This window comes from Dipodomys ordii, unplaced genomic scaffold, assembly GCF_000151885.1.
Source record: "Dipodomys ordii isolate 6190 unplaced genomic scaffold, Dord_2.0 Scaffold151, whole genome shotgun sequence".
NCBI lineage: Eukaryota > Metazoa > Chordata > Mammalia > Rodentia > Heteromyidae > Dipodomys > Dipodomys ordii.
The window spans coordinates 73,591-90,184 of NW_012267367.1; the positions used below are offsets into that span (position 1 = coordinate 73,591).

The 16,594-nt window shown below is 40.3% G+C and overlaps 1 protein-coding gene across 1 annotated transcript in view; it reads right to left on the reverse strand.

The window, feature by feature from the left end:
* The window catches only part of Fer1l6 (fer-1-like family member 6), a 119,638-nt gene that overhangs the window by 20,348 nt on the left and 82,696 nt on the right, over positions 1–16,594 (reverse strand). Inside the window, exons 31-35 of the mRNA XM_013032223.1 lie at positions 13,932–14,059; positions 5,438–5,608; positions 4,908–5,068; positions 1,104–1,246; positions 6–94 (exon numbers count right to left, since the gene is read on the reverse strand). Coding sequence (XP_012887677.1) covers positions 6–94; positions 1,104–1,246; positions 4,908–5,068; positions 5,438–5,608; positions 13,932–14,059 — 692 coding nt within the window. The remainder of the gene's footprint in view (positions 1–5; positions 95–1,103; positions 1,247–4,907; positions 5,069–5,437; positions 5,609–13,931; positions 14,060–16,594) is intronic.

Below are 16,594 nucleotides of genomic sequence, written 5' to 3' on the forward strand. Positions count from 1 at the left end.
CTCACCCTTTGGGTTTCCTTGGTGAAATGTCAACCGGCGGTCCAGGTGTAGGCATATCCTTAGGAAACATGTCTACCCACATCTGCAGGCGGCCCTTCGTAAGACCAGAAGATCTTGTTAGCTTTGGCAGAGAGTTGAGAGGCATGGGCAATTGTCTATTCATGGTTTTAAAAGATCCTTTCACTAGAAATGGGTATTAGGTATGACTTGGTATCTTTATGAACGTGTCACATATTTCTTAACAAAGTCAGAACTACTTTTTTTTTTTGTCAGTCATGGAGCTTGAACTCTGGGCATAGGCTCTGCCCCTCAGCTTTTCAGCTCAAGGCTAGTGCTCTACCACTTGAGCCACAGCACCACTTCCAGTTTTCTGAGTGGTTTATTGGAAATAAGAGTCTCACAGACTTTCCTCCCAGGCTGGCTTTGAACTGCAATCCTCAGATCTCAGCCTTCTGAGTAGTTAAGATTATAGGTGTGAGCCACCAGCACCCGGCAGAACTAATGTTTTGTGAGGAGCTAGTTGGAGCATAAATTCAGAAGAGGAAAAAGGTGAGGAAATCCTTATTGAGCACCTAGTATGTGGGGGGACCCTGTGCTGTGCACTTTGACACATATTACCTCACGAATTCTTGCATAACCTTGTCAGGGTTCTTCCAAAAGAGTTAATTAATTCAAAAGAAAATTTATTGTTGGTAGGAGTAGCATTTGAACTCACGGCCTTGTTGTGTTTTCTGAGTGGGTGCTCTACTACTTATTAATTCAAATGATAAAAAACAAAGTTTGAACAAGTTCAAAGTTCAACACTGAATCCACAGTTCCTTCACTTTGGCATTATTGATATTTTTGGACTGGGTATTGTTTATTTGAAGTGGAGATAACTGTGTTATACATTGTAGGGTATTTAATTTAGCAGTATCTACTTACTAGATGCCAGCAACACCTACCTACTTCTAATAACCCTAGATATTTTGGGATATTGTTAACGATCCCCAAGGGAGAAAGTCAAAATGATGTTTGGATGAAATATGTGACACACAGGATGAGCATGCAGGGGCAGAGCCACAGTCCTTGGACATGAAGGCCACATCTGTCTGCTTGACTACCTGCTCCATTCCTGGCTTGTCCTTGTGGTACAGCGGCCGGGTTTCTATGTGCTCAGGGACGAGGTGACACCCGACCATGGGGATATCCTCCCAAGAGTGCAAAACCTTGAGGGCCAAGTGTTCATAAGACTCCACTGTCTCCTCTGCAGGGAAGAGAGAGAAAGAGACGGATCCAGGGTGTGTTCCAGCAAACAGAAACATAGCTTGCACTTGACCTTGCTATCTGATGCTTGCTTGCTTTCTCTCATGGGCTGCTGCTCTACCACTTGAGCCATGCCTTCAATCCTAGAGGTACATTTCTAACACTACCCTTACAGGTGCATTAATGTTTGCTTTTGAGAAACAGAGGAAGAGAAAAGAGAGCAAAAGAGAAGGAGGGTTTTTTTTTTTGGTCCAGTTGTGGGGCCTGAACTCTGGGCCTGGGCATTGTCCTTCAGCTCTTCAGCTCAAAGCTAGTGCTCTACCACTTGAACCACAGAGCCACTTCCGGCTTTTTTTCTTTTTGCTTATGTGGTGCTGAGGAATCAAACCCAGGGCCTCAGGCATGCAAGGCAAGCACTCTTCCACTGAGCAATCTTCCCAGCCCAGGGAGGGTTTTGTTAAGTTAGTCAGGCTCAGAGACAATGGATGCATGTTTTTCCCCCTTATATATGGAACTAAAATGTGATCTAAAATACAAACATATATGAGTCATGTACAGGGTTGTATGCATAAATACATAGTCAAACTTGGATTTTCATGGCATAATATTTTTGAACAATGAACTGTCAGGTTAGTAAAGTGAATATCAGTACTTTGAAACGTGTGTGTGTGTGTGTGTGTGTGTGTGTGTGTGTGTGTGTGTGCGTGTGTAGTTGAGCATCAAGAGGAGGGGACAGAAATACGTGGAGAAAGGAATGTTGGGGGAATACAGTCATAAAATGCAATGTACGTATGTATGTATGCGAAACAGAACGTGGTAACTTGAAGAGGAGTGGAGTTGGGATGATGAGGGGGAGGAATGATGGAAGGGGTGACGCTGATCAAGATGCACTGAACCCAGACATTGACATGTTGACTCGAAACCCCTTTGTACACTGCTTATAGCTAACTTTAAAAATAAAGCATTTGCTCTTCACAAAAGAGAAGAAGGGAACAGAAAATGGAAAGAGATGAAGGTAGACTGATGGGAAGGAGAGAGATCAAAAGTTTAGAGAGGGGAATGGGAGAGGTTCATAAGAAAGCATAAAGAGCAGTTGGGATCTGAAATGAAGACTCCATTCACACATGCTAATTTAGATTCTGCAGAGCCTATAAGCTGGATTTCAGACACTAGAGAAGCTGTATTTTTGGAGATGTAAAACTATTTGCTAACACTGCAGTATGAAGATCTGGAAATCATGGTGGCCTTACGCTAGGAAGGGACACAATGGATGTCCTTTGTCTCTCCTTATTGATTCCTACTAATACCTGTCCATAAGTAAGGTATTCTGGCTCCTCATTATGCCTATGAAGGTAATTCATGATTTTTTTTAAAGTATGTGGAAAGATCACTCAAGACAAAAATATTGAAAGAAAATGTTCTAGACAAAATTTAGAATGATACATACACAATGGAATTTTGCTTATCCATTAGAAAGAATGGCATTGTACCATTTGTAAGGAACTAAAAAGACTGGGAAAAATTATATTAAATAAAGTTGCATGGTTTCTCTCATTTGTGGTAGCTAAAATATGCCTAAAAATCTATAAGTCAACACACTGGGTGATGAGCAAAGGGTTACAAATGACTTAACTGACATGTAATAGCCTTTATGGAGAGCTCAGAGAGTGCCATTTTGTAGAAAGCCTAAGTCAAAGTGCAACAAAATAAGTACTGGGAAATGGTTACCTGCAGGAGCGGGAGTAGTATATACCATGATGTTAAGAAAACTAAGGAAAGGGGTGGGTCAAAGGGTTGTGAGAATGTTGATGGGATGATGATGCTCTGCATAAATAAACTGCTTTGTGAAACAGCAAAAAACATCAACACACGTGCTACAGAATTATAAAAAGTGAGGGAAGGGTGGGTTGGAAGGGTGGGTGAGAGTGTGGAAAGGGGTGACTTTTGTCAAGATACACTGCATTCGTGAACTGCTTTGTTGAATGGCAACTTCTTTGTACAACTACTTAAAGATAATTTTAAAAATTAGAAAGAAATGATAAGACAATAAATGATAATTAAAATGATAGCATAACAAGTTATGGAATGATGAGATTTGATAGAGGAAAACTGAACTTGACTTTACAAAAACAAAGGGCCACAGAAGAAATCTCCTGGTGACAATAACAACCAGTGAAAATTGGAAAAGTGAAACAAGTAATTAATGAGCAAAATCCTTGTTGTAAAATGTAATCAGTCAGGAACTGACCTTAAACACAATTTCAAATTAGTATCGGGGATAAAAAAGTAATTGTTTAATTATGAAAGGTAAACTGTTTACTGAAGAATAAAATTAGATTAACAGTATATTTTTCTCCAGAAATTCATCAATAATCTGCCTAAGCATCAACATCTCCAGGCAAGAATCTTCAATAGGTTCTTGTAAACATAATAAGCTATGAAGTTTGGGAATCAAAATGATGAGAGTCAAGGTAGCATCCCAGCATCCTGTCTGTGTCCTTAATTGGGCTCTTTACAAAAGCACTAATACTAGAATGTGACAATAAAAGGATGCATGTGTTCCCTTATTTATGAAAGCTAGACTTAGCTTATAAATTTATAAGTAAATGCACTGGGTGGTATGCAAGTGTATACAAATGTTTTAACTGTAATATGAAATATTCAAGAGAGAACTCAGTATGATTCCTTAGAAAAGCAAAGTCAAAGTTCAACAAAATAAAACATGAATACGTGGGGACTCAAAAGGGGTGGGGTGGGGTCAGGGGCAAGGGGTAGAGAAATGAAGAGGAGAAGGGGGAAGAATGCAGTTTAGAATTCAGTGTATACCCTGCAAAATTAAGAAAATCCAGGGAAGGGTTGAGAACATTGAAAGGGGTGCCATCAATCAAGATACATTGTACTCATAAACTGCTTTGTTAAATGGCAACTTCTCTGTACAACTACTTAAAGATAATAAAAACTACTAAATTAATGTTAAAATAGACTTGTTTTGAATCAATAACGAATGCATCTTTTTCATAGTCCTAAGTGTATGGATCCCTATTTCCTCTGGGAAATTTATGCAGCATTCTGTCCTGTGATGTTTATATAGAAAGCCTAGTTCTTGGTGTTAAAAGTTATTTGTGTCACATTTATAGTAAATATGGTTAGGGCTAAATAATTTATATTACATAATATTCATTTTCATGTTATTTTACATCTCTGACAGAATTCTCCCCTTATCACATATACTGTAGATATCAAAAGAATTAAATCCAGTTAGGAAAGTTTGTTGTAGTATTAAATGCAACAACAAAAAGTAAACAAGATGTAATTAAATGGCATAAGCATCAAATGGATTATCTGTGATACTTCAGAGAGCATAGTAAAATCCTCATGTTTTACAAGTCATAGAAAAAGCAGAGTACAAAACTATATATGGTGTGTTAACAATTCTTATACATACACACACACACACACACACACAAGACTACAAAGAAATTTACAAGGCATAACTATCTGAATTTTAGAATTCTAAGTGTTTCTCATTTTCTGCATCATTTTCTAGGTGTTCTATGAGCATGCATCACTTTTGAAGTTAGATGACCCTAGCCACAGAAACCAAGCTGATGCAGTCTTTTTCATATGAAGAACAACATCTACACAATACGACAGGAAGTTACCAGTGTCCTCTTCAGTGAAGACAGTTTTTCCAGAAAAGACCTTGCTCCCGATCTGTATTTTCCCAGGGTGAAAGTACGGTCCATCCAGCTTGTTGTCTTTGCAGAGCTTGGTGAGGATTTCAGTGGGTTTGGATGTGTCCCTCCAGGCATTGTATCCTTCTCTGGGAAGTGGGGGAAGGACAGATAGGGTGAGGTCTGGCTAACCCCGTTGAAAGCCCTCAGCAAGTTTGATCCATGCCGTTTCCCTCAGATTCGCTTGCCTACCTATGCACTTGAGGCCAGTGCTTTGTTTTGCTTTAGTTTACTTTAGTTTTGTTTTCTCTCTTTTCATCTATATCACATGTAAGATGGGACTGATGAGCCACTTAATGTAAGAAAATTCTTTGCAAAGAGTTTCCTTTTCTTTCCAAGCACAGAACTCTTCTTTTTTTTTGAAAAAAGTTACCTTTACATAGTTAGACAAAGAATTTTCCCTTCAACATGTCAATCTGTGGGTACCATGCTTCTTGAGCACCAGAGAAAGGCCTTACATTTCATATTGACTCGGCAAGCCACAGGTGGCTCGGTGTTTGCTGTAGAAGCGGTTCTCCAGGTCAATCTTGGTCTCACCGATGAGGTCATCTGTCCCGATCATGTCATGGTCATAGATCAGGATGGAGAGCAGTGACTCCTTAGGGAATGTGGCCTGGATCTCAAATGACCTGCATCGAAGCAGAGGCTTTGGGTGTCAACAATGTCTGACAACACAGGGAATTTTTTTTCCCTCCAACTTTGCTTTTAGCTAGCCCACCATTCATAGAAACCCATTAATGGTTCAGTAATTCAGTTAACACTTAACAGATATTTGTTAAGTTCAAGTTTTCATTGAGGTGTGATCAACTTCTAATTCCTTTCTCAATTTCAAATACCAATACTTTCCCTTTTTTCAAAGGCCATGTCTTAAGTGTTTGAACCAGGGATTTTAGCTTGAAACAGAACCATTCTTGGTTTTGAAGATACAACTTCCTGGTTATAAAATTTGGGGTAAGTTATTGAATCTCTTTTGCCCTTCTCATGTGAAGATGTGGATAAATAGGTCTTCTCTCTGATAGAGCACAGTGGTTAAATGAAATATTGCTTATGGGAAACACATTTCAGTTCCAAGCAGTTAAGTCATTTAAGCATTAATGTATTGTTGTTCCCTCCATTACTTTATCAAGGAATACCAGACATATTATTTTCTTTTTCTTTTTTTTTTTAGAATGAAGTAACATTTATTTTGGTTTTCAAACTTAATTATCATGTTTTCTTTTTTAAAATTTTATTTTATTTTAAAGATGCTGTACAGAGGGGTTACATTTATGTAAGTAAGGTACATCTCTCATTGAGCATTGTTACCCATTCCATTGTTGTTCTCCCACTATCCCTTCTCTTCCCCTACTCCTCCCCACCATGAAGTTGTAAAGTTCATTTCCAACGAAGTGTCCTGTGAGTATCATTGTTGCAATGGGTCATCTTTTGTACTTCCTTCAGCCTTTTGTTATTTTCCCTTCCCTTCCCCTAATCAGATAAATGCACATACAAGATGGAGAGTTCCTGAAACAAGGACAGACATTGCCAGGGATAAAACAATGGAAAAAGAAAAATGAAATAAAATAAGAAGAAAGAACTAGAGACAGTACATTGGAGACATCAAGACTGACAACTAAAAAAAAAAAGACCTGTTGTTTCCATGTCTTGGAGTTCATTTCAATTAGCACCATTTTGTATGGTCATATGTACATAGCTCTTGAGCTATTGATTCTCTGTCAGGACTAACCTGGGCATATACTAATTATTACAAATGAGGGAAACCATAGAGCCTATGTTTCTTTGGGTTTAGCTTACTTCACTTAATATGATTTTTTCCAATTCTTTCCATTTCCTTATGAAAGGGCCAATGTCATTCTTTCTGATAGAAGCATAAAATTCAATTGTGTAATATACCACATTTTCTTGATCCATTCATCTATTGAGGGGCATCTGGGTTTGTTCTATATCTTAGCTATGGTAAATAATGCTGCAATGAACATAGTTGTGCTGGTAGCTTTAGTGTGGTTTTCTTGTGATCATTTGGGTAAATGCCCAGGTGTAGGATTGATGGGTCATAGGGGAGTTCTAAGTTTAGTCTTTTGAGGAACCTCCATACTGCCTTCCAGAGTGGTTGAACCAGCTTACATTCCCACCAACAGTGTAGTAGTGTTCCCTTTTGGCCACATCCCCGCCAGCATCTGTTATTATTTGTTTTCTTGATAATGGCCATTCTAACTGAGGTGAGATGGAATCTCAGTGTGGTTTTGATTTGTATTTCTTTTACTTTCCTCTTTTTTTTTTTGACAGTTGTTGGGCTTGAACTTTGGGCTTGGTGCTTGCTGTCCCTGCACTCTTCAGCTCAAAGTGAACGCTCTACCACTTGAGCTACAGCGCCACTTCTGGTTTTCTAGTAGTTTACTGGAGATAAGAGTCTCATGGACTTTTCTGCCTGGGCAGATCTCAGCCTCCTGAGTAGCTAGGATTACAGGTGTGAGCAACTGCCAACTACACTGAGCATTTCTTCATGTGTCTATTGGCCATTCTTATTTCTTCTCCAGAGTATTCTCTTTTTAATTCTTTAACCCATTTATTAATGGCGTGATTGTTCTCTGGGGATTTGTTACCAGGGGGAGGGGTTAACTTTTTGAGCTCTAGGTCTATTTTTGATATGAGACCTTTGTCTGTTGTATAACTAGTGAAGATCTTCTCCCAATCTGTGGGCCTTCTAGCTATCTTGCTAGCTATGTCCTTTGCCATGCAAAAGCTCTACAGTTTAATGCAATTCCATTTATTCAGCCTTTCTTTGATTTGTTGATTTCTGGATATTTAGGAAGTTTTGACCTATTCCAAGGAGCCCTAGTGTATCCCCTATCCCTTCCTGTAATATTTTCAGGGTCTCTGCTTTTACCTCAAGGTCTTTGATCATTTGAAGTTGATTTTGGTGCAGGGTAATATATAAGGATCTAACTTCAATTTTCTACATGTGTGTAGACAATCCTGCCAGAACCACTTGTTGAAGAGACTGTCTTTCTTCCATCTGATAATTCTGGCTCCCTTATCAAAGATTAGGTGGCCATAGGTGTGTAGGATCACAGACATATTATTTTCTTAGCACCCTTCTTGCCCCTTTCTTTGGTGTCAATATTGGGGTGTGAACTAAAGACCTGTCACTCTCACTTGACCTTTCCTCCTCAAGTCTGTCACTCTACCACTTATGCCATACCTCCAGCTCTGCTTTGTGCTCACAAACTTTTCTGCCTCAGCCGGCTTCAAACTGAATAGGATTATAAGGATGAGCCATCCGTTCCTGGCTCTGCACTCCTTTTTTGTTTTCCTTTTTTATGCCCATCCTGGGGCTTGAACTTAGGGTTTGAGTGCTGTTACTGAGGTTTTTTTGGTCAAAGCAGCACTTTACCACTTGGACCACAGTTCTACCTCTGGATTTTTGGTAGTTTTTATTAGAGATAAGAGTCTTACAGATCTCAGCCTCCTGAGTAGCTCAGATTACAGACATGAGCCACTGGCACCTGTCTCCTACTCCTTTTTTTTTTTTTTGTCAGTCGTGGGGCCTGAACTCTGGGCCTGGGCACTGTCCCTCAGCTCTTCAGCTCAAGGCTAGCACTCTACCACTTGAGCTACAACGCCACTTCCACCTTTATTCTGCTTATGTGGTGTTGAGGAATTGAACCCAGGGCCTCATGCATGCGAGGCAAGCGCTCTACCCCTGAGCCACCTTCCTAGCCTTCCCACTCCTTTTTAAGTACAATTTTAAATGGGTTTCATTATTCTATTTCATATGACCTTTGGTGGTGTTCTCCTTCCTCTCTACCCTCTCCTTCCCCCTCCACAGGTTGCCCTCCCCCACATGGACTCCCTTTTACATACATGTCATTTTATTTTGTTAACTTTGTTTTCTTTTAAGGCCTGACTTAATTTGTTTGCTGTCATTTTTGTCTTAATGTTTTTTGCTTATTTATTTTAAGACAAGGTCTGCCTATGTAGCTCCAGTGAACTTTAGCTTACAATGCTCCTGCTTCAGATTACTGAGGCCTAGAATTCTAAGCATGAGTTACCATGTTGAGTTCCTATACTAGATTTTGAAAGGAAGAAAACCCTGTTGATGATGAAAAATTCATATAAACAAAGAACTGCAGGCCTCGAAGGCTGTCTCTATGCAAGACTGAGCCTCTTAAGAGGAGAGACCTGTTCTTTAGATCTCTGCTTTGCTACATCTTGAACTTGGCCTGGATGTGGAGTATATATACTTCATGGCTGCTTCCTTGAACTCCAAGGGATCTCAGAAATTAATGACTGGCATAGGACCATAAATCAGTCCAATTTTGGAGGCAAACTATATTCTAAGTCCTAATTACACACTAGTGCAAAGTTGTGAAAGAAACAGCAATACTGTTGGGTTTCCTGGGATAGAGGAAAATCCATGCTATAGAGTTTCTGCACTGGAATACACATTGAAGAATTAAAATTAAGTAAAACCTTGTACTTTTAGGGAAATGTCTTCCAAAAAATATAATTGAAAGCATATCAGTGAATCTGTAGCAGTGGCAGCCTCTGGCCTCTCAGACTTGGTGGGCTGGGGTAATATCAAGTGACAGAGAGAGAAAGGAAAGTGTGAGGGAGCCTTTATTTCCATGCATGTCTGCATGCCATATGGACTGCTATCTTCAGAGTCAGATCCATTTAATACTGATGCGTCTCTGGCCTCAGCTTGACCAGGAGCCATTTAAATCTGACCAGAAAGAAAAAAGCAGAAATGAGGTTCAGCCCCAGTGATGATGGCTCTTCCAGGCAAGGAATGTGGCTGTCTAGGAAAGAAGTCACTGTGTGTGCTAGCTGAAGACATAGTGCTGTCTTCCTAGACTCCAAGAGTTGAATTATGTAAGCAGAAATTGTAATTGGGAAAAATATCTCACAAAGAAGCTTCCCACATCTATCTCTGAGCTTTGCTGTCACCACGGATGCCATTAAGGAAGGATTTAATAACCGTTTAACTGAAACCAGCAATCCCACTTTTGGGTTTTTACCCAAATGATCACAAACAAGACCATACTAAAGCTACCAGCACAACTATGTTTATTGCAGCATTATTCACTACAGCTAAGTATGGAACCAACCCAAATGCCCCTCGGTAGCTGAATGGATCAAGAAAAATGTGATATATATATATATATATATATATATATATATATATATATATATATATATTCTATGCCTTCATCAAAAAGAATGACATCGCCCATTTGTTAAAAAATAGAAAGACTTGGAAAAAACTATATTAAGTGAAGTAAGCCAGTCCCAAAGAAACATAGGTACCATCATTTCCCTTATTTGCAGTAACTAGTATATATCCAGGACAAGCAGAAAAGGTCAAAAGCTAGGTACATATGACCATATAAGATGATGTTAAGCAACATGAACCCCAAGATAGGAGCACTTTTGTTGCCATTGTTTTTAATGTACTTATAATGTACAATGTGATTTTTTTGTTTCTTTTGTATGTTCTTTCCCCATGTTTTCATTGTATTTGATTCCAAGGCCCTGCATTTTGTATATACATTTTTTCTAATTTGGGGAGGGGAAGGGAAATAACAAAATGCTGAAACAAAGATACAGGTTGACCCATTGTAACAATGAGATGTACAAGACACTAATGTTGAAAATCAACTTTATAACTTGGAGGGGGGAGAGATGGAGGAGTTGGGGAGGTGGGAAGGGGAAGGGATGGTAGGGGAAAAACAAAGGAGGAGGTAACAATGCTCGACAGGAAATGTATTCATTACCTTACTCATGTAACTATTACCCCTCTGTAGAGTATCTTTACAATAAAAAAAAAAATTTAAGTTAAAAAAATAACAGTTTAACTGCTCCTGGCAACCACTAACAGAGAACTAGATTGTTCCAGTTCAGCTTCCCAGGAAGTGCTCATTGATTAACCTTGCTTGAATTGTAACTGGAGCTGTCATTCAAAGAGTTACCCAAATCATTCACCACGGTAAGACTCCCAGCTATCAAGAGACTTCAGCTTCCGACTTCTGGCAGCTTGTGTGCCAGTGATTTCATTAGCGGCAAGGCTGAGTTGAGGGGGATAATGTGCCATGGAATGAATGATCAAAAACTGAAATGGGAAAAGCCTTCAGAGCCTCCTGCAGAGCAAAGCTTCCCATTGATCCTCTGTCTGTCCATTCCATCATTTGACATTCATTACAGATCCACTCTGAGTGAGGTCCTGAAGATTTTAGCATGAGTTGGTGTTTGGTAAGACAGATTTTTAAAAAGTGGTCAAAGAGATGGCAGTTGCTCGGCTAACACCATGTGGGAGGTGTTCGGAGCGCACACTTGCCAGGGAGAAGGGAATAAAGGGTGAAGAAGAAGGCGCTTCGAGTGGGATCTATGGACTTCTAATTTGCCCTCCCACATCTTACTAGGTAGCCCAGGGTGCTCCCAAACTCATGGCTTTGCTGTTTTAGCCTCCCAAATACTGAGATTGAAGGCATATGCTACCACTCCCTGACACCTCCCAGCATTTCCACAGGGCTGGGTACACTGTCCTCATCTTCTCTTTGTCTTATTTCCTTTCCCTATTCACCAGAGTCCTAGAATGACAGACTGGCAGAATACTTGACTCATGATGGGTTCTCATCATGCAGAAAAAGGCAGGCCCTGTGAAAGCAGAGCCAGGGCAAAGGCTGCGGGCAGAAATGGATATGAGGAGTCAGGGAGCTGTTCTAGCAAGGCACAGACCCCCAACTTGGGATCTCATTATTTTTGCTTATGGATAACTGGCAAGGCAAGGCAGACTATCTTGGGAAAATATGAGAGCTAAGAGGCCCTGTCAAACTCCATGGACATGTGCAACCTCTGGACAGTGCAGAGTGGTAGGTCCCACCAAATCCCACTAGTAAGTGGCTAAGGTTTTCTCTGCTCTTTTTCTCATCCACTCACTCACTCATCCATCCACCCATCGAATAATTCCTTCATTGTATAAATACTTATTGAGTACTTATGGGGGGCTGGGCCCTGTCCTGAGTACTGGGAATGTGGCCTTGAGCAGGCTAGAACAAGCCCCTTTGGAGAGTGTAGCCCATGAGCACGTGAATATATCAGATTCACATCAGAGGCTGTGGAGGAGAAGGTAAGGCAGGGCACAGAGCCAGGGCCTCAATGGCTAGGTACTCTCACATCGGTGTCACTGAGCAGCAGGAAGGATGTAAGGAGGGATCCCCAGACCCTAGGTCAGGCCCCAACATCTGCCGCTCTCTCTGCTGGAATGCAATGCTCTTGAGCTGGCAGCTCTTGCTTCTGAATAACAAAGGCAGGTCCAACCAAACACCTGTACCTGGACACCTGAATGGACTCTGGAAGAAGCAGGGGAAACAGTTCATCATTCTGGTTCTGTGGACCCTGGCTTTATAATTGGACTAATAAGTCCAGCCAATCATGCTGGGGTATAAGCAGCTAATACATTGGGACTGCCAAGAAAACACTGGTTACATAAATGGCAAGTAGGGTACAGTCAGGTCTGATCAGGAAGGCAAGGGCAAGTTTTTCCCAACATTCTCATTTTAATCGTCTGCAATAATCTGGACAGGCAAGATCATTTATTGCCACATTTCATTGGGAGTAATAAAATCCAAGAGCCCGATCAGATGTAAAGAAGGTCTAAAGTGATTATAAATGTGGAAGTGGATTTAAACAAGGCTGATGGAGCGTTCATTCCCCACTTCTAAGAGAGAAATACTTAATATGTACAGGCATTGCTGAAATTATCACGAAGAAGAGGAAAATGAGCCAGGGTGGGTTTAATATTCACTGTGCTAGACAGTCATTCACATATTCCCCCAAGGGAGCCTGAGGATCAGGTGTTGCTACTTCTTTATGGATGAAGAAAACTAAGAAGAGAGAGGTGAAGTCAGCAGCACAGGGCCACACAGAGTACACGCAAGTGCCACATAACTTCTATGTGGCGACATATAAGCTATTTTGATGCCAAAGTCAATGACATCAAGGTGCCTTTGACACAAAGCAGCCAACACCAGGGTGTGACATTCTACTAGGCCAACAGAGGATGGTAGTGCTCCATGAACTAAGAGGATTCCTAGATTCCTAGTTCCATCTTCACATATTCAATGCAGTGGGTTTTACCACTTTGCAGAAAGGCAAAACACATTTGGGGAACATAGTTTAAGTTTTTTTAAATCTCCGAGATAACCTTAAATAAGCAGTAATGCAGGTGTCTGGTGACTCACACCAATAATCCTCAGTACTCAGGAGCCTGAGATCAGAGGATGGTAGTTCAAAGCCAGCCCAAGTAGACAGATAAATCCAAGAAAATCTTATCTCAATTAACCACCAAAAAGCCAGAAGTGGAGGTGTGACTCCAATGACTGAGTGTCAATCTTGAGCAAAAAAGCCAAGTGAGAGTGTGAGGTACTGAATTTCAGAGCAACAACAATAGCAGCAAAGCAGTAAAATGATACAATGAAAAATGTCTCTCAAATAGTAGACAAAAGAACAAGTACCAGGTCCCTTTTCCTATTCTGAGCTCTGTAAACCTGAATGATACTTGAATGCTCAGGACTTGGATTACCCTGCTTGTAAAAGAGAGATCTCTTTTTCTCAAAAGCAGAAAGATGATAAGCTGATGACCCTTCAGGGTGCCTCTTAACTTTAAGATCTGAGAAGTGATTACTAAAAGATGATCTTATTCACTATATTCCTTCGGAGACCCTAGGAAACATTCTATCTGTGTCCATGAATGGGAAGTTGGTTGGCTATTATCCAGAGTCTTGCTACATACTACATACATACTATACACCACACACACACACACACACACACACACACACACACACACACACACACACATACACACACACACACCAAGCCCCCAAGAAACACAGCAGCTGCAACTTCTGAAAGTACAGTACAACCCAGCCATGATGGCTAGCCTCTGACCTTCCGAATACTGGATTCAGTTGTTTGGGGATGTATTTGTCCCGGTCTTTGATTTCAGTTTTGCCAAGTCGGAGCACAATGTAAGGATCTGATTTGCCATCTGGATCAGCTGGGCTAAGATTAAATGCCTAGGGAGGAAAAAGGAAAACTCTGTGATTTGGTGGTATGAACACTGGCCACAAGCATATCACCTTGGTGCTTTTATTATTTTGCTGGTTCTGAGGCAAAAAAAGGAACTCAGGGCCTGGGCACTGACCCTGAGCTTCTTTTGCTCAAGGCTAGTGCTCTACCACTTGAGACACAGCACTACTTCTGGCCTTTTCTGAGTAGTTTATCGGAGACAAGGGTCTCTTGGACTTTGCTGCCTGGGCTGATTTCAAAGCATGATCTGCCTCCTGAGTAGCTAGGAATACAGGTGTGAGCCACCAGTGACCGGCTTTCAGTGCTTTTATAAACAGATAGGGTCTTGAGACATTGATTAAATAAGCTCTGGGTTCTGGGATGTTTCAAACACTTTAGATGATTCTAGCATACAGCCAAGGCCAAGAACTACTGTTTAGGAGTCTCTATTTTGCTGTTAAAAAAAAACCTATTGGCTTTGCTTAAGTTCAATTTTCTCTGGTATCAACAGCTCTTAGCATGAAGAAATGAAGAACATGCTGGGCCAGGAGGCAGAAGGCATGTACTAGCACTAAGTACTAGTTCTAAGTAGTCATGTGATCATGGGAAAATTATATTGTTTCTAATATCTATTATTAAAATTGTGGTGTGGCCCTGAAGGCCCCTATCAGAACCACTGGTCCCTTAATCCATGACCCTGTCAATCCATTAACCCTGTCAATCATGCATTTGATAATGGCCCGCTGTGTTCTCCATTATGAAGTCTGATTCCAGATTGGCTGAGCCTTAAAACATCTAAAAGTGAATACTTTGTTAAGAAGGGTCAAGGGGGAAGAGCACTGAGATATTACATCAAAGAGGTGGAGAAATCATCATCAAAGGAAGCTGAGAAATAATACCATATTTAGTACTCTGTACAGCAAAGAAAATGACATAAACTTATAAGGCTATATGATAAAGGATATTCATTAGAACAAGGGTCTTAATGGCCAAATTCATAAATAGCCTACAAATTCCAAAATAGTCTTCTTTGAGTATTCTGTCCATATCACCCACCTCTGACATAAATCCTGTTTATCCATTCCTTTGCTTAGTTTTATATCTCCTAGTCCTCATGTAACTCTCAACTAATGTGTAATCTCCTCGAGTGAAAGGCACCATTGGTCATTCATTACTTCATTTTTAGGACCCAGAACAGGATCTTAATATTTGTTGAATGAATAAATGAAAGAATATTTCATTCATTCAAGAAAACACTATGTGAACACTATGAAGAGTTAGCTGCGTATGTGTTACATGCCTATACTTCCAGCAATATAGTTGGTATAGATAGAAGAATTACAGCCCAAGTCCTGCCCAGGCAAAATACAGGACCCTATCAGAAAAGTACCTGAACCAAAAAGAACTAAGGGCATGGAGTGGCAAAGCACTGGCTTTCAAGTGCAAGACTCTGAGTTTAAACCTTAGTACTACAAAAGAAAAAAAATAATAAAATGGGTGGGATGTGGTCAAAGGGAAAGAGGTAGATGAATAAAGAGAAGAGATGGGAAATGCAGTCAAGAATCCAATGTATATCTGACAAAACTATGAAGAGTGAGGGAAGGGATAGGTGAGAATGTTGAAATGGGTGATTGATCAAGATATATTGTCTTCATAAACTGCTTTGTTAAATGAAAAAAAAAGCATACAGCTAGTAGTGACTCATGCCTATAATCATAGCTACTCAGGAGAATGAGGCCTAAGGATCACGGTTCAAAGCCGGCCTCAGCAGAAAAGTTGGTGAAACTCTTTTTTCCGATTAGCCAAAAGCCTGAAGTAGAACTGTGGCTCAGATGGTAGAGCACTAGCCTTTAAAAAAAAATAGAGATATTACTCAGACCTTGAGTTCAAGCCCTAGTAATAGCACACACAAAAAGCATATGTACTGATCTAAAAAAAATGCTACCTAAAATATCTTGAGAATAAAATAGTGGTGAAGAGATTTGGGTTATTTATGTAATTTTAAAGAAGTTTTGTGCTACTTTTTTCATTTTATTAAATCATGGTATTTTTAAACAATGCCTTGGCCTGGCACAGGGGGTTCATGCCTATAACCTTATTCAGAAAGCTGGGATCTGAAGATCATGGTTCAAAGCCAGCTAGGGCAAGAAAGTCCAGAGACTCTTATCTCCAATTAACCACCTAAAAACTAGAAGTGGAGGTGTGACTCAGTAGTAGCATGCCAGCCTTGAGCAAAAAATAAAAAAGCTCAGGGACAGCACCCAGGCCTTGAGTTCAAACCATAGGACTGACAAAAATATCCATAAAACCAAAAAAACAAAAACCAATTTCTTACATAGTCAATTCATAGAATATTAGTATAAAAGAGAAGACTACACAAGGAGGTCAAGAACTACTACTAGAAAATTACCACTACTAGAAAATTCAGCACATAGCACTGAGTTTTCAGACTACAGTGAACGTCTCTGTGCTTACAAACCAGTGCTGTCACCCTCAGACTCTGCACAACTCCCTCCTGTCCTCCAGCTCCAGCCCAAGCCCTC